Here is a 25,157-nt window from a genome sequence, read left to right on the forward strand (position 1 = left end):
CCATGATGGAGAAAACAAGGCGTCCTGGGGACACGGACAGCCTAGGGGTGCAAGAATGCACCCTGCTCCTGATGCAGTCTAGGGGTGCAAGAATGGCTTCCTGGATAAGCCCTGAAAGAAGAGGTTTCAGATGAAAGGGGAGGGTGTTCTAGTCAGAGGGGGACGTCTGTACAAAGCTTGAGGGTGAGGAGAGTGTTTCTTCATTTCTTCACATTGCCTGAGAGTTGTGCCAATTCATTTAGGGAAGCAAGGGTGGCAGTGCTGAGGGTCTGCTGGCCACGCATTGCCACTTGCTCTCTCGAGGACCCAGGGTAAGTCCTCGAGCCTCAGTTTCTTCATCTGGAAAATGAGACTAAGGAGTCTCCCTGTTCCTGGTTTGTATTGAAGATCCATGGAGAAAATGCTTAGCACATGAGGCCTGGCATGTGGTAGACATATAAGCAGGGGGTGGTTAGGAAGGCATTTTTTTTTTTTTTGAGACAGGGCCTTGCTTTGTCACCCAGGCTGGAGTGGAGTGAACATAGCTCACTGCAGCCTCAAGCTCCTGAGCTCAAGCAATCTTCCCATATCAGCCTCCTGAGTAGCTGGGACTACAGGTATGCACCACCATACCCAGCTAATTTTAAAATTTTTTTGTAGAGACAGAGCCTTGCTAGGTTGCCTAGGGCTGGTTTCAAACTCCTGAGCTCAAACCGCCGGCCTGCCTTGGCCTCCCAGAGTGTTGGGATTACAGGAGTGAGCCACCGCGTTCTGCCTAGGAACCCCTGCTCTGGGCAAGCATCCAGGCCTCAGTTGGGCCATCTGCAGAATGGGGTTTCAGGTGATGTCTCCATTTTGCCATTGTTGGTTTTCCTGCAGCCCTGATTGGGATGCCTGGCACAGGCCTGGCAGTGCAGGACCAAGAAACTGTCCTGATGGTACTGCCATGGGGAGGCTGAGGGTAGATGTGGGAGTGCATGCAGCGGGGGAGTTGCACTGAAAGGTGAATTGTTTTCCTTTCAGGGACCCAGTTCTCCATGCCCACTACCAGGAACCCTCTCAGTCCTGTTCCACCCTGCTCCATGGCCTAGGAGTTTGACTGGGAGGCAGGGTCACCTGGGCTTCTATGCAATCTGGCTTTGAGTAGGATTTGGACCATGGGGTGCCCTGCAGGAGGGGAGTAAGGTCAGGGTGTTGATTCCCACTCCCTCCTGTGTGGAAGTCAGGGCCGCAGCTCCCTTAGCACTACCCTCTCCCTGGGATTTGCTCTTTTGAGTTGTTCCTTCTCCTTGTGCCTGGTGGCCTAGGGGTAGTAACAGCTCCCACAGTGCCAGTCCTGGCATTCTGCACCAGCCCTGGTGGTTTCCCAGACCCTGCCACTCCTCTGCAAACGATCCCTTGGTTAAACTCTTCGGAGTATCCCATCTAAGCACGCTGTCATCTTCCTGCTGGGACCTTGTCATCTCACAAACCGCATGCACACACACTCCACCACCGGCAGTGGCTTTTTAATCGGGTTGTTTGCCCAAGGAGAAAGTATGATCCTTCCAGGACAGAGCGTGGCATTTGGAAGAGGGAAGTGGCAGACATGCTGGAACCTCTCTTAATTACCTGCCCACTTGCCCTTCTTGCTGAGGCAACAGGAATGGAGATTGCTTTGATGTGCTTGGACCATCTTACTGTCCTGGACATCAAAGCAATCTCCATTCCTGTTGCCTGGGACTCATCTGAAGGGGAGAACCCTGGGAAGGACCTGCACTTCTGTCCTGCTACCCTCTGTGCCTTTGCTCCTGGTTGGCCCAGGCCACCCAGCAGCTGGGACCAATAACTTAGACCTTAGTCCCTCATAGAATTACCCTTTCTTCCAGTCTGTATCATAGTAAAGCCTTCTGCTCTGAGGAGTGAACACCTGGCTTACAGGGCCCACACTGAAAGGACATTGGTTACTCTTGATGACATCGTGCACCTGGCCTTTTCCTCTCCTGCTGTCACCGTCTCTGAGCCCCCTGCACTCCACATGTACCCTTGGCCTCCCTGTAGCAGTACCATCAGGACAGCTACTCAGTCCTGTGCTGCCAGGCCTGTACCAGGCACCCCAGTCAGGGTTGCAGGAAAGTCAATTGTGAAATGGAGACACCACCTGAGGGTGTGCTGCTGGGTGCTATGGCAGCTGTGTTGCAACCATGAGGCCATAAGCTGGAGACCGAAAGTTGCTCTCAGAGGATGACAGAGCAGGAGAGGAAGAGGCCAGGTGCATGATGACAAGAGTAACCAATGTCCCTCCATCTTGGGCCCTGAAAACCAGGTGTTTACTACTTGGAGCAGAAGGCTTTATTATGACACAGGTTGGAAGGGAGAGTAATTCCATGAGCGACAGAGGCCCAAGGTGGTCTCCCGGGTGTAGGGGGCTGGACACTAAGCTTTGCCCAGGGATGGCTGGCGAAGGTTTTGGGTAGTGGTGGCTGAACTAGGCAGGTGGGTTTATAGTCTTGCAGCGGTGGTCTGTGGGCTTGGGTTCCCCGAGGCAGGGAAGAGTCGTGAGAAATAAGCAACACTGGGCATCACCCCAAACATTAAGAGCAGAGACTTAGGAAAAAAAAAAAAACAAACCTGTTCTGGATGTTCCTTGGACTTAAATGTCATGAAACAACAAGGCCCTGCCCATTGAGGCCCCACTCCTCCTCACAGCTCATCTCCTGCCCTCCCTTCGCTCCCTCCGTTCCAGCCATCCTGGCTTTGCTGCTCTTCCCTCCACACAGACCACATGTGGCCACCACAGGGCCTGTGCGCTGGCTGTGCTATCGGCCTAGACGTGTTCCTGAGATGTCCTCTATCAAGCTTCAGCCCAAACATCACCTCAGAAAGGTCTTCCTTGACCCTTCACCAGCAATGAATCTCCCCACCCTACCTAGAATTACAGATAGAGCTCTAATTCCTGTGTCTGTTTCTCTAAAGAAGGTGAGTGGCCATGAGGGCAGACGTGCTGACTGATGCTCCTTCCTGGCATCTGGGTGGGAACTGGCAGGATTTTTTTCTTTTGAGACTTGCTGACACTGAGGTTGGACTGCAGTGACAGCGTGATCTCGGCTCACTGCAGCCTCTGCCTCCTGTGTTCAAGTGATTCTCCTGTCTCAGCCTCCTGAGTAGCTGAGACTACAGGTGTGTGCCACCACTCCCAGCTAATTTTTGTATTTTTAGTAGAAATGGGTTTTTGCCATGTTGGCCAAGCTGGTCTCAAATTCCTGACCTCAGGCGATCCACCTACCTTGGCCTCCCAAAGTGCTGGGATTATAGGCGTGAGCCACTGTACCCGGCCGAATGTTTTGAACTTCAAGATTGGTCCTGATGTGTGTCATGTCATGGAATCAGGCTGGTCTCAAACTCCTGGCCTCAAGTGATCCTCCCATCTGACTCTGGAGTAGCCAGGATTATAAGTGCAGGCCACCATACCCAGCTTGGGCAAGCCTGTTCATGTGTCCTTAGTTTTCCTTGTGGGATGTGGTATGGGCTTGGCCCAGAGGCCCTGATGTGGCAAAATGTGAGCCATGATGTGGCAAAGCGTGGGCTGCTAGGCAAGGTAGGTGCATGGTGATCACAGCAGCCCTGGTGAGTTCTCAGGCACTGACCGGGGGCAGGGAAGAGGGGCTGGCTCCTCCCTGGGGCCCACCTGGGCCCCACTGGACAAGCACGTCGCACTGGTCTGTGGCAGCTCTGTGGGCAGTGTGGGAGGACTGGTCCTGAGGTCATGGCTGTAGTTCCTGAACTTCTTGGGAACGCTAGTCCCATGCTCTCTCCCACGGACAGACTTGAGTCCACTGGGCATCACCCTCTACCCTCCCTTCCCACTTCCACCTGAAGACAGCTTTGTGGATAGGCCCAAATAGGCACCAGGAACCATTCCTCTAAGCTGTCAGTTTATTCACATAAAATACCTAAGTCCTCAGAAGCAGCAGGGCTGCGGTGGAGGGGCTGCACCCTCAGTGCCCCCGTGCCTTCCTCCGCACGGCCTGCACCAGCAGCTCTGAGTAGTGTTCCAGCAGGGCCTGCAGATCTGGGCTAGCCAGAGGGTACAGTGTCGGTGGGGAGGGGGGGCCTGGGCTGGGCAGGGCCTGGGCTGGGGCCACACTGGTCCCCACCAGGCAGTTGGCCTCGAGTTGGCTGTGGATCCACAGGAAGGTGGAGACCAGCTCATTCCGCGCCTGCTGCTGCCTGGTGTCCAACTGGCCACTGGAGACCAACTGCAAGGGATGCCAACCTTGTCAGGGGCCACCAAGGCCGGGTGGTCCCGAGAGCCCCCTCAACCCTTTCCCAACCCTGGGGCTTGGCTCACCACACGGTAAAGGTCGAGGGCTTCTTGGAAGGCTGTCTGCAGCCTGTGCAAGATGTTCCCCACCCTGCTCAGCTCAAGCGGGGACAGGGGCAGGGCTTCAGCCGGCACCCAGGGCTCACTCCAGCAGGCAGGGCTGCCCTCGATCAGACCGAGTACGCCTGGGGTAGAGAGGAGGGAATGAGCAAGATGAGCTGCATTCCACTGGTGTGAGCAGCCAGGGTGGCTGGGTGGACTCCATGCTGTCCTCCTGTCTGGAGCACTTCTCTGGGTCCCCAAGACTCCCTCCCCTTCCCTCCTACAGGTCTCTGCTCCAATGCAGCCTCCTCCCTGAAGCCTCTTCTCATCCTCTGATTTACAATCACAACTCCTGTCCCTACCTCGCCCTCCCTCGCCCTCCTCTGTCCCTCCTGAGCACGTAACTTTGTGATACATGTGACGCTTTCCTTAAAGATCTAGTCTGGGAACTACCCCGTGAAGATGTCAATTCTGTTTTGTTTACCACCATGTCCCATGTCCCAGGGTCTAGCCCTAAGCCCAGCACATAATGCTAGTTAAATATTTAAGTTAATGGCTGGGTGTGGTGGCTCATGCCTGTAATCCTAGCACTTTGGGAAGTTGAGGCGGGTAGATCAATTGAGGTCAGGAGTTCGAGACCAGCCTGACCAACATGATGAAACCCCATCTCCACTGGAAATACAAAAATTACCCCGGCATGATGGCGCACGCCTGTAATCCCAGCTATTAGGGAGGCTGAGGCAGGAGAATTGCATGAACCTAGGAGGTGGAGGTTGCAATGAGCTGAGATCAGTCTAGGCAACAGAGCAAGACTGTCTCAAAAAAAAAAAAAAAAAAAATTTAAGTTAATGAATGAATGAATGGCACAGTCCCTGTGGCCAGGTCAAGTGTCAACCTTTGGAGCTCAGCCAGCTAGCACATGGGATGAGCTTAGGGGAGACACTACTTGTTACAAGGCTTTACTCACCAGAGGTGGGCTCCAGGAGGGAGGCAGTGCTGCCAGGGACGCCAGTTCCGGCCTCTGGAAGCTGAGGGCTACTGGGGTGGTCAGGAAGGCCAGGGGACTCAGAGACTGGGAGACTTGGGAGAAAGGCAGAGCCATGGAGCCTCAGGGCGCTCCCGTCTACGGGGTTAGGGGCTGAGAAACTCGCTTCCGGGACTGTGACACCAGGCTGGGCATCCACGGGGGGCAGCAGGAGCTCATCACAGACACTTGACAAGGTCAGTCTCAGGTTGGCCCGGGCCTCGTGGTTGCCCCAGGAGTGCAGGGAAGGCTCTTGGCCCTCACTGTCCAAATTGGGTGTGACTGTGGTGGTGATGGTCTGAAGCTCCTGGCCCAGGGAGGCCAGGTCCCCCACGGACGACGGCCTACAGAGGGGCTGGGCCAATTCTGCCACAATAGGGCCCTTGCTGTCCCCGAGGGAGATGCTGCGTGATATCCTGGCACGGGAATTGGCAGGGGCCTCCATGTAGGAGCAGGTGGAGGAGGCGTGGACACCCTGAGCTGGGCCTAGGGTGGGTGCAGATGTGGGCGTTGGGAGCGTCCCGTGTGTGGGCAGCACGGAGGAGGCAGGGACACAGGGCACTGGGCCCGTAAGGCAGGGGGCTGCAACGAAAGCAGATGACAGTGACTCACCTGCGCAGAGCTGATGGCCAGGGCCCCACCCCAAAGCTCGGCTGGACATCTGGCCACTTGCTAAGAAACCTGGGGCTGTCCGTCTGGGGCTGGGGTACTCACGTGGTGGGCGCCAGGCCTCCAGGGTCTCCTGCACCTTCCCTGCAGCAAGGACCTGCAGGCACAGCTCTGAGGTAAGGACAAGGCCTCAGGGTTCCCAGCCCTGTGCCCTGAGGGAGGTGGCCCCAATACTCACGTGGGTCCCGTCTTGGGAGGTGTAGCCAGTACCTGTTCTGGGTTGGCTTCCACCTCGGTCTGTGGGCTTGACCTCCGGAGACTTCACAAGGTGCTGGGTTGCCCGAGAAGGGAAGGTGTGGGTGAACCTGTGGGGAGAAGAGCAGAGAGGATGATTCTCACTCAGCCCGCCCCGGGGCACTGTCAAGGGAGCCAGAGGGTGGTGGGCAGGGTTCACCAGCTTCTACCTGGATGCCTTCTGGAGGCTGGAGAGGAACTGCGTGGAGATGCTCAGGCGCGGGTTGAAGTAGTAGTCCTCAGCCTCAGAGGCCTCCGTGTCTCCCAGGGCTGTGGGGAAGAGCTCTAGGAGAAGATGCTGAGGAGACCCTCATAACCCCTCCCACTGAGCAGCCCCAGCCCCAGGTCAGCCCACAGCCCAGCAGGACAATCCCTAGAAACCCTTATGTACAGACACGGTACGTGTCCCAGGAGCAGGGGCAGCGGGTGAGGAAGCATCGTGAGGCTCAGGTCAAGACCGAAGCAGGGCAATGAGCATGGTGGCTCACACCTGTAATCCCAGCACTTTGGGAGGCTAGGGTGGGTGGATCACCTGAGGCCAGGAGTTTGAGACCAGCCTGTCCAACATGGTGAAATCCCTTCTCTGCTAAAAATACAAAAAATTAGCTGGGTCTGACGGTGGGCGCCTATAATCCCAGCTACTTGGAAGGGTGAGGCAGGAGAATCGCTTGAACCAGGGAGTCGGAGGTTACAGTGAGCCAAGGTCGCACCACTGCACTGCAGCCTGGAGGCGGAGACTCCGTCAAAAAAAAAAAAAAAAAAAAAAAAAAAGGAGAAGGAAAAAAAAGATCGAAGAAGCAGATACTCTCCACCCACCCTCCTGGCCCTGCTGGGGAGCCGACTCCAGGGATGCCAATGCTGTGCCCAGGCTGCACAGATGGCCTCAGCGGGTTCGGGTGAGGCAGGACCCTACCTCTGCAGGGGGACTCAGTCAGCGTCTCAAAGTGGTGGCGGAGGAACTTCTCCTGCTCGGGAGTCTGAGGCAGGGAGCTGCTGGGGATGCTGGGTCCCTCAGGCAGGGACAGCTCATCTTCTGTGGGACCTGTGTATCCTGACGGGGGGGGGGGGGGGACAAGAGGAGCCGCCAACACCATGAGTCATGGCAGACGCCACCTGAAATAGAGAAGGCGGGCCCGCCCATCCCTGCCCTGTTGCCCTCAGGCTGAGAAGCAGGGATCCCCATCTTCCAGGCTCAGTGGGCGCCAAGTGCAGGGCCTATGCTTAGACACTGTGTCTGGCCCTAAGCCAGGCCCAGGCAGCAAGTTCCCTGCGTGTCTGGTCCCTGCTTACCTGGGAAATGGGGCAGCAACGTGACAAACCGAGGGGTGGGGTGAGGTGGCTGAACTGGGGAGTGTACGGCCTCAAAGCTGCACTCCAGGTCGGCCTCGGACTCCCCCGAGTCTGAAGGAAAGAGTCGGGGTCAGGAGCCCACAGCCCAACCATTCTGGTGAGTCAGGGCCAGGGTTATGCTTCCCTGGGCTCAATTTCTCCATCTGGAGGAGAGATGATAAGAGCACCCACCCCCGTTTTATGGATGAGGGAAGTTTCACATCAAGGAGGTAACAGAGCTGGGCTCTCAGCTGTGGACAGCTGGGCCCAGAATCCTCAGGAAGCGGTAGGGACCACTTGTGTCTTCCTCAACAGACTCTGAGCTTCAGGACTGGGTCAAAGTCACCACTGGTGCCCAGAAAGGGGCCTGGCTGAGTGCACAGACTGTCACAGGGTCCCTACCTGCCCTGTACTTACCCTCAGGCGGGCTCTGATCCTTTGGGCTGACGGAGGACACCCTGAGGTAGGAGTCGCCCTGCTGGTCTCCAGGCCCGGCCTCCGCCTCCTTCCCGCAGTACTGGCTGCAGTGCCAGTGGGGGCGGAGAGGGAACAAAGACTTCAGCTGGAGACTCAACAGCCAGCCCCACCCGGAGCCCCTAGGCACCTGCTGCTCCTGCAGGAGCACTGCCTCAGCCTCCCCGCCTCCTCCAAATATCCCCTTCTTCCCCCAGGTCAGGCCCCCCCACACCCCACCTGGAACCAAGGAACTAAGGCCTGGCTCCAGTCCCATCCCCACATCAATTGTCCCTACTCCCACAAGCCCAGTGGGAAGGCAGAGAGCAGTTCTTCCAGGGTGCAGCTATCAGCTGGGGCTTCCTCCAACTAAGTCTCCCTTGGCAGAAAGGACACCCACCTGTCTGTCCCTGTGACTGCCACTTCTGCCTCCAGGGAGTAGAGGATGAGCTCACTGGCCTCATTCGATGATTCCCTCTGTTGGGGAAGGAAGGAGGGGTGCCCGTGGCCAGCCTCCTGGGGACTCTCTGACTATGGGGAAAATAGCACAGACATTCTGAGGCAGCCATGGTACCTGGGGCCACCAACAGTGTGCCAGGAACCATGCTGGCAGCCCTGCTGCTGGAGGCTGTGACCCAGGGCCTGTGCCACGCACTCTCCTCGCAACCACCTTGTCCTGGGCTGCCCTTGCACTATCAGTCCCTTTACAGATGAAGAGGTGTGGCACCAAAAATAGGAGGCCCAACCCTCTACGGGTCTATTTATATGAAGTTCAAGAATAGGAAGCCCAGTCCGTGGTGAGAGGTCAGAACACTGGTTATCTTGGTGGGAGGACCTGATGAGGATGGGCAGAAGAAACAGGTTTCTAGGAGGGAGAAAACACTCCAGATTTTACCCAGAGTAGTGGACACATACGAGTGACACATGTAGTTCATCAAGCTGTATACCTAAGATCTGTGCATGTTACTGGATGTATATTATACCACAACAAAAGAAAAATTATAGGATAAGATAAAAAGAATTTTGTTTGGCAAATAGTATAGGAAGAGCTTAAGTAACCTTTAAGAGCCCAGGCCGATACTTAGCATGGATTCCTGTAAAGCTCTCTGGGGCAGAAGAGATTGTTATGACCATTCAAAAACATTTTTGTTTGTTCGTTTTTTTTTTTTTTTTTTTTTTAAGATGGAGTCTCGCTCTGTAGCCCAGGCTGGAGTGCAGTGGCGTGATCTTGGCTCACTGCAGCCTCCACCTCCCGGGTCCCAGTTCAAGCAATTCTCCTGCCTCAGCCTCCTGAGTTGCTGGGATTACAGGTGCATGCCACCATGCCCAGCTAATTTTTGTATTTTTAGTAGAGACAGCGTTTCACCAAGTTGGCCAGGATGGTCTCAAACTCCTGATCTCGTGATCCACCTGCATTGGTCTCCCAAAGTGTTGGGATTACAGACATGAGCCACTGCACCTGGCCCTAAACAGAATTTTTTATAAGAAAAAAAAAAGCAAACCAAAACAAACACATTTTAAAAATAGTTTTGTAGAGGTGGGATCTTGCTATGTTGCCCAGGCTGGCCTTGAACTCCTCAAGTGATCTTTAAATGTGATCCTCCTGCCTTGGCCTCCCCAAATGCTGGGATTACAGGTGTTAGCCACTGCCCCTGACCCCATTATGACTATTTTTTAAAAAACTGAAGCCCAGAGAGGTTAAGTCTCTTACTCCAGCTCACAAAACCAGGAACGGGTACGACCAGGGGTCAATCCACCCAAATGTACCCCACTTGGGTATAAGCCTGCTCTAGCATCTAAACTCTTAACCCCCAAGTGACCCACTTTCCAAGGACTCCTGTCTGCCCTGGTAAGTCTTGCTGTGCACCAGACCTGGGGCTCACCCTCCTGCCCTTCACCATCTCATGTAATCCTCCCTTCCCCCATGGAGTGGGAGTCAGCCTGAGGCCCCAGGCCCTGGGGCTGTCATGGTACAGGGACTGCTGGCCAGGCTGGGGTGGAAGTGCATACCTCACTCAGCAGGCCAGCCAGGCTCTGTGGCTCCAGTGAATCCAGAACGGAGTTCTCCAGATTCTCGGGCTTCATGGGGGTAAAGTAGCAATCCAGGTCCTGGGCATCAAGAATGGTCTTGAGGGGCTCCTGGCCGGCCCGCTCTGCCCAGCGGCCGTGGGGCTGGTAGCTGCGCTTGGCGTGGAAGGCCGAGCCATCTGGCACATCATCATCCCCTAGCTTGAAGGATATGGGACAGTGAGGAAGCTGGCTGAGTGCTCACCCACTGCAGGGAGCGCCATGGACATTTCAAACAGCCCTCTGGTCTCCTGACTTTCAACACCATTCAGAAATAACTTCCAGATATGTATATCCAGCTGGAACCTTTCTCTCTGTTTTTTGGGTTTTTTTAGGATGAAGTCTTGCTCTGTCTCCTGGGCTGGAGTGCAGTGGTGCGACCTTGGCTCACTGCAACCTCTGCCTCCTGGGTTCAAGCAATTCTCCTGCCTCAGCTTCCTGAGTAAGTAGGATTACAGGTGCCCACCACCACGCCTGGTTAATTTTTGCATTTTTAGTAGTGATGGGGTTTTGCCAGGTTGACCAGGCTGGTCTCAAATAACTGACCTCAAGTGATCCGCCCAGCTCAGCCTCCCAAAGTGTTGGGATTACAGGCGTGAGCCAAAGCACCCAGCATTTTTTTTTGGTAGAGGTGGACTCTCGGTATGTTGCCCAGGCTAGTCTCAAACCCCTGGGCTCAGGCAGTCCTCCTGCTTCGGCCTCCCAAAGTGCTGAGATTGCCTGGCCCTGAACCTTTCTCTGAAACTTCCGAATTGCACGTGACTGCTCTACATCTCCGTATGGATGTCTGGTGGGTATTTCAAAGTTAATGTGCTGACAACTCATTTCCTCCCCACAAACCTGCTCCTCCTAGAAGCTTCTGTGTTTCAGTAACTTTTTTCCAGTTGCTCAGACCCCAACCTTGGGAATCATCCTTCATTCACCTCTCTTATTCTGTCTCTTATAATCCACATTGTGTTTCTCTCTTTTCTTTTTTTTTTTTTTTTGTCGGGGGCGGGGAACGGAGTTTCGCTCTCGTTACCCAGGCTGGAGTGCAATGGCGCAATCTCGGCTCACCGCAACCTCTGCCTCCCGGGTTCAGGCAATTCTCCTGCCTCAGCCTCCTGAGTAGCTGGGATTACAGGCATGCGCCACCATGCCCAGCTAATTTTTTGTATTTTTTTAGTAGAGACGGGGTTTCACTGTGTTGACCAGGATGGTCTCAATCTCTTGACCTCGTGATCCGCCTGCCTCGGCCTCCCAAAGTGCTGGGATTACAGGCTTGAGCCACCGTGCCCGGCCTTTTTTTTTTTTTTTTTAACAGACAATGCCTCCGTCAACTAAGCTGGAGTGTAGTAGCACGATCCTGCAGCCTCCAACTCTTGGGCTCAAGTGATCCTCCTGCCTCAGCCCCCTGAGTAGCTAAGACTACGGGTGTGCACCACCATGCCTGGCTATTTTTAAATTTTGTGTAGAAATGGGGGGGGTCTCACTATGTTGCCTAAGCTGGTCTTGAACTCCTGGCCTCGTGGCCTTTACATGTACAGGCTGTTATGACTGGAACATTCGTCCCAGTATCTGCTTGTCTCACTTGCTTCATCTCTGCTCAAATATTTTCCCAGTTAGGCCTCTCCTGTTTACTTAAAACTGCCACCCCCAACACTCCTTATTTTTTATTTTTTATGAGACAAGGTCTTGGCTCTGTTGCCCAGGCTGCAGTGCTGTGGTACTATCTCAGCTCCCTGCAGCCTCAATCTCCCTGGCTCAAGAAATCCTCCCATTTCAGCCTCCTGAGTAGCTGGGACTACAGGTGTGCACCACCATGCCTGGCTAATTTTTAAAAATTTTTTGTAGGCCGGGCGCGGTGGCTCAAGCCTGTAATCCCAGCATTGTGGGAGGCCGAGGCGGGTGGATCACGAGGTCAAGAGATCGAGACCATCCTGGTCAACATGGTGAAACCCCGTCTCTACTAAAACTACAAAAAATTAGCTGGGCATGGTGGCGCGTGCCTGTAATCCCAGCTACTCAGGAGGCTGAGGCAGGAGAATTGCCTGAACCCAGGAGGCGGAGGTTGCGGTGAGCCGAGATCGTGCCATTGCACTCCAGCCTGGGTAACAAGAGCTAAACTCTGTCTCAAAAAAAAAAAAAAATTTTTTTTTGTAGAGATGGGGTCTCACTATGTTGCTCAGGCTGGTCTTGAACTCCTAGGCTCATGCAATCACCTGCCTTGGCCTCCCAAAGTGTTGGGATCACAGGCGTGAGGCACCATGCCAGGCCCCTGTTCTTTTTCTCTTTTTTGAGACAGGGTCTCACTCTGTTGCCTAGGCTGGAATGCAGTGGTGCCATCTTGGCTCCCTATAGCCTCAATCTCCTGGGTTCAAGTGATCCTCCCACCTCAGCCTCCTGAGTAGCTGGGACCAAGGACGTGCATCACTGCACCTGGCTGACATGTTTTCCTTCCTGATGCTTTTCCCTCCACAGCACTTACTAGCACCCAACATGCTACATCATTTACTTATTTACTTATTACATAAGTAAATGACGTAGACTCACAAAGCTCATTTGCCTGTGTGGGCGAGGGAAAATATCCCAGCCTCGGCCTCCTAAAGTGCTGGGATACTGTCCTCGCCCATACAGGCAAGTGAGCCTGTGAAGGGAGAGGCTTTTGTTTCCCTTGTTCACTGCTGTGTCTCTGACAGCCAGAACAATGCCTGGCACAGGGCACTGATCAAGAACAAAGGGCTGTCTCACTGAGCCTGCAAAGATGGCGGGGCTTCTCCAGGGCAAGGAGGGACATGGAAAGGAAAAAGGGCTTCCAGAAGGCAGAGCTGGGGAGGCCTCTCCTCTGCCAGCCCCTGAGTAACTCCCTCCCTGAAGACTTACCAGCCGCTTTGCCCACAGTGGCAGCTTGCCATTGGTTAGCAGGCACCGAGGATCTGGAGAGAAACACATGAAATCCATGAAGAGGACAAACGCCCAACAGGCCACATGCACAACCGGGCAGTCCCCAAAGGGGCAACATCACAACCCACAGGTCAACAGCACTGGGTGTCAGGGAAATGCAAACTTAAACTGTGGGATGCGATGTTTGACTCACAAGACTGACTGAGGTGAAAATGCATAATACTAATAAAGGATGGCAGGAAAAGTGTAGGGGCAATGGAGAGCGTAATGCAATGCAGAGTGGGGCAGTAACTGGGTTTGGAGAACTCTTGGGGTTCTTTTTTAAAATAAAGGCCGGGCATAGTGGCTCAAGCCTATAATCCCAGCACTTTGAGAGGCCGAGGTGGGAATGATACTTGAGGCCAGAGTACGAGATCAGCCTGGTCAACATGGTGAAAGCTTGTCTCTACACACACCCCACCCCAACACACATACATTTATAGCTGGGTGTGGTAGCTTGAGCCTGTGGTCCCAGCTACTCCACAGACTGAGGAGGGAAAATCGCTTGAGCCCAGGAGGTTAAGCCTGCAGTAATCTATGATCGTGCAATTGCACTCCAGCCTGGGCAACAAGAAAAGTGAAATAAAATAATAAAACTTTTAAAGTAAAATAAAATAACCCCAGGACCCAGTGGTGCTACTCCTTAGCCTCTGTCCTGGAGAAATCTTCACATTTTGAGGAGGCCTAGGAGTGGTCTCCATCCCCATAGCCTCATGAACAGGGGTGTGCAATCAGGAAAGACCTAAATGCCCACCTGGAGGGGAAAAACTTAACATTTCGGAGGCCTCTGCTTTGTATTCACCAACAAACAGGTGCATGAGAGACTTTGCAGAGGAAAAAGATGACGGACAATATCTGCAGGAGAATTCAATTTATTATTTTTCATTTTTTTGAGACAGAGTCTCACTCCGTCACTAGGTGCCAGGCTGGAATGCAGTGGCACGACTGTGGCTCACTGCTACCTCTGCCTCCCAGGTTCAAGCAATTCTCCTGCCTCAAGTCTCTCAAGTAGCTGGGATTATAGGCATGCTCTACCAGGCCTGGCTAATCTTTGTATTTTTAGCAGAGATGAGATTTCACCATGTTGACCAGGCTGGTCTTGAACTCCTGACCTCAGGTGATCCACCTGCCTTGGCCTCCCAAAGTGCTGGGATTACAGGTGTGAGCCACCAGACCTGGCCATAATTCAGTTTATGACCTAAGTGATATGATGTGTCTCCCATGGTTGTGCACAGAGGTAGATCAGCATGTAGGAAAAGGCCTGTAAGAATTTATAACATGAGAATAAAAGGGGCCAACCTACGGAGAACACTGGATTGGGTATGAGGGTGGTGACAAGGAAAATGAGCTTGCTCTGCAACGTTTGATTTTCCCAGGGTGTTTTCTTGCCTTGCTGCTGCCTTCCAGTCAGCCCCTGCCTTTGTCTCCCTTATTGGGAGAGCCCAGCCTCACCCTAAAATCACCCAGCACTTATCACTGTTTCCCAGCTGCTCTCGAGGCTAGATGCATCATGCAGTGGGACCTGAAGGAAGCCTGTGGGGACTTCTGGAAAACAGCGTCCTGTCTAAAGGGGATTCTTAGGAGAGAACATCTCACCTCTTCAACCACATCATTTATTCATTCATTTATTAAGACAGGGTCTCACTTTGTCACCCAGCCTGGAGTGCAGTGGCACAACACAGCTCACTGCAGCCTCAACCTCTGGTCTCAAGCAATTCTCCCACCTCAGCCCCCGGAGTAGCTGGAACTATAAGGTGCACACCACTTTACCCAGCTAATCTGTGTATATTTTGTAGAGACGAGATTTCGCTATATTGCCCAGGCTGCTCTTGAACTCCTGAGCTCAAGCAATCCGCTCACCTTGGCTTCCTAAAGTGCTGGGATTACAGGCATGACCCACCGCACTCAGCCTCAAACACATCTTTGATGCCTGGTCAGGTGGTGTGAGTGTATGGCATTGACTACAGTCTCTGCCCTCAGGAGTGATCACATGCCCCAACCTGGACAACTTCAGCAACTGACTCAGAAGTGAGCACACAAGTCATACCAGGAACATGAGCCACACAACCCTGAGATGGCTTGAGCTTAGGAAAGAGGTGCTTTCTTCTCTATGGTGTTTTATAAACCTGTAGCTGCTGGGGGTATCTTTTCCCCTACTAAAGGGAGAGCTTGTCTGTCAGCAAAGCCGACATGAAGAAAAGCAGAGCCAAAAGATACAAAAAAACACTTCCTTTTAACATCATCTTACCATCTGGATCCAGCCATGTTGAAAGCCAATCTTACTGAATTTTCAGGCACTCAAAAATTATCTTCCTGACTTAAACCTGGTTGCTTTTATAGTGAGAGTCTTGACTGATATGATTATTGAGTTTCTTTCTTTTTCTACAGACAGGGTCCCACTCTATTGTTCAGGGTAGAGTGCAGTGGTGTGATCATAGCTCACTATAACCTTGAATTCCTGGGCTCAAGCGATCTTCCTGCCTCAGCCTCCCAAGTAGCTGGGACTATAGGTGTGCACCACCATGTCTGGCCAATTTTTTTCTTTTTGTAGGAATGGGGTCTTGCTATGTGCCAGGCTGGTCTCAAACTCATGACCTCAAGTGAACCTCCTGCCTCAGCCTCCCATGTAGTCGGGACTACGGATGTGTGCCACTATGCCCGTCTAATTTCTGTTTTTTTTTTTTTTTTTCCCCAGAGATTGGCTTTGCTATGTTGCCCAGGCTGGCCTTGATCTCCTGGCTTCAAGTGACCCTCCCATTTCAGCCTCCCAAAGTGCTGAGATTCTAGGTGTGAGCTACCGTGCTCAGCCTGATTACTGAGTTTTATTTTATTTTTATTACTATTTTTTTGAGATGGAGCCTCATTCTGTCACCCAGGCTGGAATGCAGTGGTATGATCTTGGCTTGCCGCAACCTCCAGCTCCCAGGTTCAAGCAATTCTCATGCCTCAGCTTCTCTAGTAGCTGGGACTATAGTCACACACCACCATGCCCGGCTATTTTTTTGTATTTTTAGTAGAGACAGGGTTTTACCGTATTGGTCAGGTTGGTCTGGAACGCCTGACCTCAGGTGATCCACCCGCCTTGGCCTCCCAAAATGCTGGGATTTCAGGCGTGAGCCATGATGCCCAGTTGATTGGTGAGTTTTAATATGTGCCAAGCCCTGTAAACAAAGTCATGGGCAAAACCCAGCAATAATTCCCTACATCGATATAGTTCAAAATAGGGCCCTTTTTCCAACCTGGATCCAAGCTGTCTTTGGATGGTGTCTTCAGCATCTCTTCTGGCTCACACTCTTCCTCCAGATCATCCTCTGTCTGCTCTCCAGGGCTCAGGGAGCGAATCTCACTAGGTGTGGACACATACGTATCCTGCCTAAAGCCAGGAATGAGGATGGTAAGGAGAGAATACAGGCAAATGGGCTGGTGGTAGAGACTTGCCTAGGGCCCAGACCTGTGCTAAGCTCCATGTGAACATATTCTTAGCTGCTGGTCAAGATGGTGCTGGCGAGTCTCTCACTGGACACCGCCTCCCCACTAGAACCACATCATCACAATTCATGAGATTAACAAAGGCTGGGCTCCAAACGAACACAAACTCTCCCAGGGCCACAGCAACGTGACAGAAAGCCAAGCAGACAGTGGGACTGCAGTCCTGTACTGGGCTCCCTGTAGGTGGTGGCAAGGACGGTGGCTCCTCCTGAGTGCAGGAAACTAAAACATCCTTGGCGTGAGGCAGGCACTGGAGTCAGGGCCCTGGTTCATAGCCTGGGGGTGGAATGGTATCGCCAATAGCACCTCAGGACCTCAGGATCAGTGGCCCATGCCAAGGCCTGATCCCTACAGTGCCCTGGGAGCCACATGGAGCCAATGGCAATGACAGACACACTCAGAGGCAGGAGAGAAGACAAATCAAAAAACCTCCCACTCAAAATTAGCAACACCCAAACCAAAACCTCAAATCAAAAAGTAGAACATGAGTTCACTGAAAATAAAACTGACTTTGCTACTTAAAGATTTAAAAAAGAAGTATGTTTAGAAGATTCAAAGAAGTGAACCTACAGCTTTCACATGGGAGTAAGAGGACATTGTGGCCCCACTGCAGCCCTCCCCTCAGACCCCTTGCCTGCCCACTCCTCCCCTCGGCTGGCTGGTCAGGGACCCCTCTGTTCCCACAGCCGCCTGGGGCATGCCCCATCACAGTGCTGAGAGGCTTGCCAAACACTTCGCTTTTGCACTTCAATACCCTTCTCGTGGCTGGACGTTGTGGCTCACACCTGTGATGCCAGCACTTTGTGAAGCCAACAAGGGAGGATCACTTGGGCCCAGGAGTTCAATACAAGCCTGGGCAACACAGCAAGACTGTGTCTCTATTATTTACGAAAATTAAAAAAAATAAATAAATAAATAAAACATACACAAACCTTTTGGATGTATTACTATAACTGCATATTCAAAATCTGTCTCCCCTACCCAGCTGCAAGTGTATTAATATTAAGGGCAGGGCCCAGGGCTGTCTTGGCCACAGCCATATCCCCAGAATCACTCCATGGGGTCCAGGCACGAACTCATCCCTCTGGTAGATGGACAGGGGCTGCCAGGACCTGGGGTGGCCACTCCACTTCCTGTCCTTCGTGTGCTGCTGCTGCTCCCGGTGGTCAATCTCCAGCAAGTGCTGCTTCATGCAGTTGGTGATCTCTGGACCCAGGTGCCAGATGAACACACAGCTGCAGGGGCCAAAGAGACACATGCAAGGCAGAGGAAGAGTGAACATGGCAACTACTATCACACTGACTCTGGAGCCTAGGCCCCGTCCTCCAGATGCTCCTGGAAAACACACCCCATCAGCTTAGTGCAGGGGGCTAGACTCGCCACATCCATACCCTCGGCCTCAGGTCTGGGGCATGCCAGCAAACCAGGGCCTACTAGGGAGGCCTCAAGACCTGAGGAAGGGGGCTGTGGGGAAGAACTGGAGTAAATCAAAGGGAGTTGACAAAAGGGACTTCCTTGAGCACCACCCATATGCTAAAGAATGTATGTATATCATCTCATTCATTTCTCACCACACAATTTTCTTTTCCTTTTTTTTTTTTTTTTTTTTTGAGATGGAGTCTTGCTCAGTCGCCTAGGCTAGAGTGCAGAGGCGCAATCATGGCTCACTGCAACCTCTACCTCCCAGGTTCAAGTCATTCTTGTGCCTCAGCCCCCGCTGAGTAGCTGAGACTACAGGCACATGCACCACCACACACAGCTAATTTTGTATTTTTAGTAGAAACAGGGTTTTTCCATGTTGACCACGCTGGCCTGGAACTCCTGACCTCAGGTGATTCACCTGCCTCAGCCTCCCAAAGTGCTGGGATTATAGGCGTTGAGCCATCACGCCCGGCCTCACCATACAATTTTCAAGGTAAATGATGTTGTCATTTACAGAGGAGCAAACTGAAGCTCAGAGAGGGGAAATAACCTGTTCAAGGTGACAAGAAAATAAGATACAGAGCTGGAATTTGTTTAGTTTTTTTTTTTTTTTTTTTTTTTTGAGATGGAGTTTCGCTCTTCTTGCCCAGGCTGGAGTGCAATGGCACAATCTCAGCTCACCACAACCTCTGCCTCTTGGGTTAAGCAATTCTCCTGTCTCAGCCTCCCAAGTAGCTGGGATTACAGGCATGCGCCACCATGCCCAGCTAATTTTGTATTTTTAATAGAGACAGGGTTTCTCCATGTTGGTCAGGCTGGTCTCCAACTCCTGAACTCAGCTGATCTGCCTGCCTCGGCCTCCCAAAGTGCTGGGATTACAGGCATGAGCCACCATGCCTGGCCTAGATTTTTTCTTTTTTTTGAGACAGGGTCTCACTCTGTCACCCAGGTTGGGGTGCACTGGCACAATCTGGGCTCACTGCAACCTCTACCTACGAGGCTTAGGATGTCTCTCCCCTCCTGAGTAGCTGGGACTACAGGTATGTGCCACCACACCTGGCTAATTTTTTTGTAGAGATGGTGTTTTGCTATGTTGCCCAGGCTGATCTCGAACTCTTGAGCTCAAGTGATCCACCAGCCTCAGCCTCCCAAAGTGCTAGGGTTATAGGCATGAGCCATCATGCCCAGCCTAGAGCTGGGATCTGAACTCGCAGCTGGGTGTGACACCAAAACTCACACAATTCAAATTGGGCAGCTCAGAAACGCTCTCTACACAGGCAGGCTGAGTGCAGTGGTCATGGTATCTGAGCCACAACTCTCCTATGGCCCATGTCCCACCCACTCCCAGAGGGAGGCCTGGCCAGGGGTAGCCTCCAGGTCTGTCCCACCTGTCTCCGGATACTGTGATCAAGTGATGACAGTCATAGGTGAACTTCATGCTGGTAATAATTTCTGCAAACAAAACAGAGAGGCTGAACTTGCCTTCAGAGGCAGAGGCTGTGGGTGGGTGGGCAGGCATCCCGAGCAGCGTGGCACACCCACCTGAATGGCCAAACATCTTGGCAATGCACTCGCCCGAGTAAAAGTCAATCACTGAGATGCTTTTGTCAGAGCAGCTAGTAGCCAGGAAGGTACCTGAGGGATCCACATGGACCTGCCAGGAAAGGGACCCACATGTTACTCCAGCTGCCTGCTTCTTCCTTATGGTGAGGCCTGGGACCCTCCTCCCCCGTGCTGGATGCACAGCACATGGAACCCTGGCAGGGCAGGAGCTGCCGCTCCTATTCAGCAAGTGAAGAAATTAGCCACCACTGCAGCAGTAACAACAGTAACTAGGCCCTGTGCTAAGCACTGAATGTGTGCAAAATGAACTCCTGCAGAGAACAAGTCCATGAGCCAAGCTGTCTTTATGTGCATTTTACAGGGCATAAAACAGGCTCAAGAGATAATGCTTGCCCAAGGTCACACAGTCAACCTGAGGCAGAGCCTGAACCCATAACAACTGTCCTAGACCAGAGGCTCCAAGAAGGTCCCCCCTTGTCCTGCGTGATCCATGGCTGGTGTGGGCAAGCCAGGAGGGGAGTCCATGCTTCTGATTCTTCTGCTGCCACTCAAAATGGAACCAACTTAGATGCCCCACTTGGGTAAAGTCTCAGTAAATAAAGGAAACGCAGCTGTCATCACTCTCCCCACCCCCTCACAAGCATCCTTGTTTAACCAGGCCTGAGAAGGTGCTGGCCAGTGTGGTGCACTGAGGAAGCACCAAGGGCACCAGGTGGCCCATCAAGGCAGCAGACAGGGGGCCCCAAATCCTCACCTTCAGCAAGGACCCTTCATCACCCTGGGAGCCCTTGTAGCACTTCTTCTGCTTCCCATTCACGGTGTTGTAGACTCTGGGGAAGTAGGGGCATGTTGTGGCAAACAGGATCCCACCCTCCCCCCAGCACCACCTCACCCTCTGGCTCCTGCTGTTCTCCCCTCCCCTGGAAGCCCCCTGCTACCTCCTGTTCCCATCTGATGCCTAAACTGAAACCCCATCTCAAGCTTAAGTTGTGTCCTGGGGTACTCGCTGAGTTAATGCCCATCTCCCCTACAAACTGCAAGCTCAGTGCCCAGCACCCCATAAGAAGGAGTCAGGAAGGAGGTGCAGAGCCTCTTTGCACTCCTTTACCTTCTGCCTTCCCCTGGCTCGCTCCTCCACATCCTCCCCAGGCTCAGATGTCTCTTCCTCCAGGAAGTCCTGCTTGATCCCCAGGTGGGGTCAGGCGTCTCCCCAGGGCCCCTGGGCTCCACCATCTCTGACCACTCTGTCCTGTCACTGTCTGTGGCTGTGAGGTAGCCGTGTCCCCTCCACTGGACTGCGAAGTCCAGGGCCTGGGGCTATCCTGGCCAATGCCATGACCCCAGCACCATCTAGCCCAGCTAGGCGCTCAGAGAATACGGATGAATGCAGGAGTTTATGTGCCACATCAGCACCTCAGTCATCTCACACCGGCTCTAGGGAGAGCTAGAAGGAAGCCCTCTGCTGACCTGGAGACCAGGCCTGGGAGAGCCCACCTTCAGAGAAATACCAGGTAGTGGCCTGGCACAGTAGCTCACGCCTGTAATCCCAGCACTTTGGGAGGCTGAGGCGGGCAGATCACCTGAGGTCAGCAGATCACCTGAGGTCAGGAGTTTGAGACCAGCCTGGCCAACATGGCAAAACCTCGTCTCTACTAAAAATACAAAAAATTAGCCGGGCATGGTGGTGGGCATCTGTAATCCAGTTACTTGGAAGGCTGAGGCAGGAGAATCACATGAACCTGGGAGGCAGAGGCTGCAGTGAGCCAAGATGGCGCTACTGCACTCCAGCCTGGGCAACAGAGTGAGACTCTGCCTCAAAAAAACAAAACAAAAAACAAAACAAAAAAAGAAACAAGAAACAAGAAACATCTACTGGGTCCCTCAATCCCCTCCCAGCTTGTTGGGGACCAGAGGAACAGAGGGAGGAAAGCAGCCAGCCTAGGACAAAGCAGACCAGGCCGGTCCCTATTCAGAAAGCAGCCTGGCCCAGTCCAGCTAAGGGCCCAGGGCCACCCCTCACCTCACATTGCGGTCCTGGCAGGCCACGGCCACATACTTCTGGGTGATGTCAATGTCCATGTCATACAAGGTGGTTTTCTCTGCTACGTGGTGGGTACGGACAAAGTGTAGTCCATCTGAACCCTGGCAGGGTGGCAGGACCTTCAGAGAATGCCCTGATAACTCCCCACCCCAGTCCCCAAGGAGGCCATGCCATCCTACCCGCTGGGCGCTGCGAAAGTAGATGCTCTTGTCAGCCCCACAGCTGATCATCTGGATGTCTCTGTTGCCTGGGGGAGGAAGTGGCTGTGTGTTAGGCAGGGCTGGGCCACATGGGCAGGGGATCCTAGCTGGGGACCTCCACTGCAAGGGCCTTTAATCAAGTGTGCTGGGATCTAGGAAGGCTTCCTGGAGGAGGTGAGGTGGGTGCTGGGTCTGGATGGGACTCTGTGAGATATAAGCTGTGTGTGTGAGGGAGCACAGGTGGACCTGTGGGCACAGCTGGCTCTGCAGAGCAAGGACATATAGGGAAACAAAGGCTGGGGACAAAGAAGGGACACGTTCTCCAGTCTGGGATTGAGATAGGTGACGTCAGCAGCAGAGTAGAGGCAGGACTATAGCAGGGACCAGTGGAAACAGGCTGGGAGGCTCACGCCATCAAGATCAATTACAAGATCCACACGAACCTTAGGCCAGGCCCCGGGCATGGGCCTAATCTTCCTGAATGCTCACCACTGATTCCACTGGACAAGCATGAACACAGAGGTTCACAGAGTCCTTGTCCCAAGGTACACAGACAGGATAGGGGGAGGACTGAACTCAGGCATTCTCTGGTGCTAGAGTCAAAGCTGTTAAACACAGCTCTAAACCTGGGCCTCCCCTCTGAGCCTTAGCTTCTTGTCCATACAATGGGCGTCGTGACAGTCCCTTCCCTGGAGAGTGGTATGAAGTCATTGGAATAGGGGCTGCAACATGGTAAGTACTAGAAGCATTCTTGCTTTTATTATTCTCATTTCTTTATGGAGTAAGAGTTTGGTGAGCATGAAAAGGCAGAACAAATATAAAACTCTTAGGGTCTCATCACATCAGACATGCTCCTTCATGACAGAATATTCAAGAGAGGGTCCAGGCCTGACATACAAATATTAGATGTTGCTCAAGGAGAGTCATTGGCTCACAGAAGGGAGTAAGCCCCATATAGGGGAGGAAGTGTGACCCGCTGCAGTCTCCACCTCCCAGTTTCAAGCAATTCTCCCACCTCAGCCTTCCAAGTAGCTGGGATTACAGGTGCACCACCATGTCCAGCTAATTTTTTATTTTCAATAAAAATGGTGTTTCACCATGTAGGCCAGGCTGGTCCTGAATTCCTGACCTCAGGTGATCTACCCTCCTCAGCCTCCCAAAGTGCTGGGATTACGGGCGTGAGCCACCGTTCCCTGCCCAGGTCATTATTCTTTATATTGTATACAGACACCGTATTCACTTGTTTGGATACATATTTGACAGGGGAGTTAAAAGAGCAAATCCTTTTTTAGCAGGGTAGCTAGCGAGGCACAGGGAGCAGGAAGGAAGGGGCTCACCAGCGAACTTGATGGCGGTGATGGAGGAGGAGTGGTCATCCAGCGTCTGCTCCAGGTTGTAGTTCTTCTCCACGTTCAGCACATGGATCAGCCGGTCCCGACTGGCTGAGGCCAGCAAGGTCATCCCTGTGAGAGGAGAGGATGAGATTGGTTCCTGAAGGCTGCTTGGGTGCCCTGGCCTCCCAAAGGGCAGTGTGACCGAGCTGCCCAGTCCTGGAGAAAGGGGCCAACTTGGCCCAAGCCTGGCAAGGGCCACTTCCTCAGCTCTGTGTGGTCTTTCCCAGGGCCCCTACACCTTGACATTTCACCTCCTCACCACCAGTTCAGGGAGGGCGAGTCTCGATGGGTACTCCTCCAGGGTCAGTCACAGCAGACACCCCAGCAGAGCCCAGCACTCTTGCCTGCTGGGTCCAACTCCTTGGCACACCAGGTAAATCCCTGGCAACCTCTCAGTCTCTCCTGAAACCACTGCCCTTTTACCCTCTGAGGTCTGGCTGCCTGGGCCTTGTCCAGGTTCTATTGACTGCCTGTGGCCAGACTCCCATCTGCCACCAGCCTTCCCTACTCTGGTCACTTGCTAGGCCTGAGGCTTAACAACATGACCCAAGGCAGAGGGGAGATCAGGAGAGGCAAACCGAATGAAGAGATGTATAAAGACAAGTTGGTGGGACACAGGTCATGGGGCATGGGAGAATGAAAGAAGAGCATGGGGAAAATCACATGAGGACCCAATTCCACCAAATCCATAACTCCCAAAGTGCTGGGATTACAGGCATAGTGCCCAGCCTAGAAAAAGTCTTGAGGAGCCAGGCATGGGATTCATGCCATGTAATCCCAGCACTTTGGGAGGTCAAGACAGGCAAATCACCTGAGGTTAGGAGTTTGAGACCAGCCTGGACAACATGGTAAAACCCCGTCTCTACTAAAAATACAAAAATTAGCTGGGTGTGGTGGGGGTGCCTGTAATCCCAGCTACTCTTGAGAGGCTGAGGCAGGAGAACAGCTTGAACCCGGGAGGCAGAGGTTGCAGTGAGCCGAGATGGTGCCATTATACTCCAGCCTGGGTGACAGAGTGAGACTCTGTCCCATTAAAACAAACATACAAACAAACAAAAAACAAAAAAACAGGTACAGTGGCTCACACCTGTAATCCTGGCACTTTGGGAGGCCAGGGAGGATGGATCACCTGAGTTCAAGTTTGCGACCAGCCTGGCCAACATGGTGAAATCCCGTCTCTACTAAAAATACAAAAATTGGCCAAGCATGGTGGTGGGTGCCTGTAATCTCAGCTACTTGGGAGGCTGAGGCACGAGAATCACTTGAATCCTGGAGGTGGAGGTTGCAGTGAGCAGAGATGGTGCCACTGCCCTCTAGCCTGGGTGACAGAGTGAGACTCCATCTCAAAACAAAAACAAAAACAAAAACAAAAACTTGAGGAATCTGGGTGAAGCCCAGGTGGGTGTTCATTATAATATTCTCCCAATATTTCTATAGGCTTCAAATTTTTTGAAAATAATGCCTAGGCTGGGTGCGGTGGCTCACACTTGTAATCCCAGCACTTTGGGAGGCTGAGGTGGGTGGATCACCTGAGGTCAGGAGTTCACTACCAGCCTGGCCAACATGGTGAAACCCCATCTCCACTAAAAATACAAAAAATTTTATAAAAACAAACAAAAAAAAAAAAAAGAAAGAAAAAGAAAAGAATGACTATCAAGCAATCTATCTTCTCCAGCAGAGGATGAGCTCATTCAGAATTCACTCATTCATACATCTACCTCATTGGCTTGAGGGCTGGCACCAGCAGTGGGCAAGTCAAGCTGAGTCCCAGCCGCTCTGGTTTTGGGGTCCAGCAACAGGGGCCCTTACCAAACACAAGACTCCCAGCTGCCATCCACAGTCCCACCAGACACCAGCTACCCCTTTCTGTGGCTCTGCCAAGGGGATTCCTCCCTGCCTGACCCCCACTCCATCCCCGCTGTGGGCTCACCCGTCTCCGGCTTAGAGTACTCCAGGCACAGCACCTCAGCATCATGGGCCTCCACCTTGACCAGCTCGTCCATGAAGTGCAGCTCGTGGATCCTGG

The 25,157-nt window shown here is 52.9% G+C and overlaps 1 protein-coding gene across 3 annotated transcripts in view; it reads right to left on the bottom strand.

The window, feature by feature from the left end:
• Positions 1–3,876: 3,876 nt before the first annotated feature.
• WDR62 (WD repeat domain 62) overlaps positions 3,877–25,157 on the bottom strand; it is a 47,947-nt gene continuing 26,666 nt past the window's right edge. For 2 of the 3 annotated variants that reach the window (XM_032249477.1, XM_032249475.1), the window contains exons 12-32: positions 25,062–25,153; positions 23,075–23,200; positions 21,717–21,784; positions 21,517–21,638; positions 20,251–20,326; positions 19,476–19,587; positions 19,322–19,385; positions 17,624–17,746; positions 16,262–16,395; positions 12,963–13,015; positions 10,044–10,262; positions 8,434–8,564; positions 7,998–8,101; positions 7,542–7,652; positions 7,165–7,302; positions 6,422–6,536; positions 6,196–6,322; positions 6,063–6,114; positions 5,292–5,930; positions 4,310–4,467; positions 3,877–4,217 (exon numbers count right to left, since the gene is read on the bottom strand). In XM_032249477.1, the coding sequence (XP_032105368.1) occupies positions 3,957–4,217; positions 4,310–4,467; positions 5,292–5,930; positions 6,063–6,114; positions 6,196–6,322; positions 6,422–6,536; positions 7,165–7,302; positions 7,542–7,652; positions 7,998–8,101; positions 8,434–8,564; positions 10,044–10,262; positions 12,963–13,015; positions 16,262–16,395; positions 17,624–17,746; positions 19,322–19,385; positions 19,476–19,587; positions 20,251–20,326; positions 21,517–21,638; positions 21,717–21,784; positions 23,075–23,200; positions 25,062–25,153 (3,025 nt within the window). In that variant the 3' untranslated portion in view covers positions 3,877–3,956. The remainder of the gene's footprint in view (positions 4,218–4,309; positions 4,468–5,291; positions 5,931–6,062; positions 6,115–6,195; positions 6,323–6,421; positions 6,537–7,164; positions 7,303–7,541; positions 7,653–7,997; positions 8,102–8,433; positions 8,565–10,043; positions 10,263–12,962; positions 13,016–16,261; positions 16,396–17,623; positions 17,747–19,321; positions 19,386–19,475; positions 19,588–20,250; positions 20,327–21,516; positions 21,639–21,716; positions 21,785–23,074; positions 23,201–25,061; positions 25,154–25,157) is intronic. The other variant, XM_032249476.1, reaches the window with a different exon arrangement.

This window comes from Sapajus apella, unplaced genomic scaffold (genome assembly GCF_009761245.1).
Source record: "Sapajus apella isolate SASKATOON/1434 unplaced genomic scaffold, GSC_monkey_1.0 scaffold68, whole genome shotgun sequence".
In the NCBI taxonomy this organism is placed as follows: domain Eukaryota; kingdom Metazoa; phylum Chordata; class Mammalia; order Primates; family Cebidae; genus Sapajus; species Sapajus apella.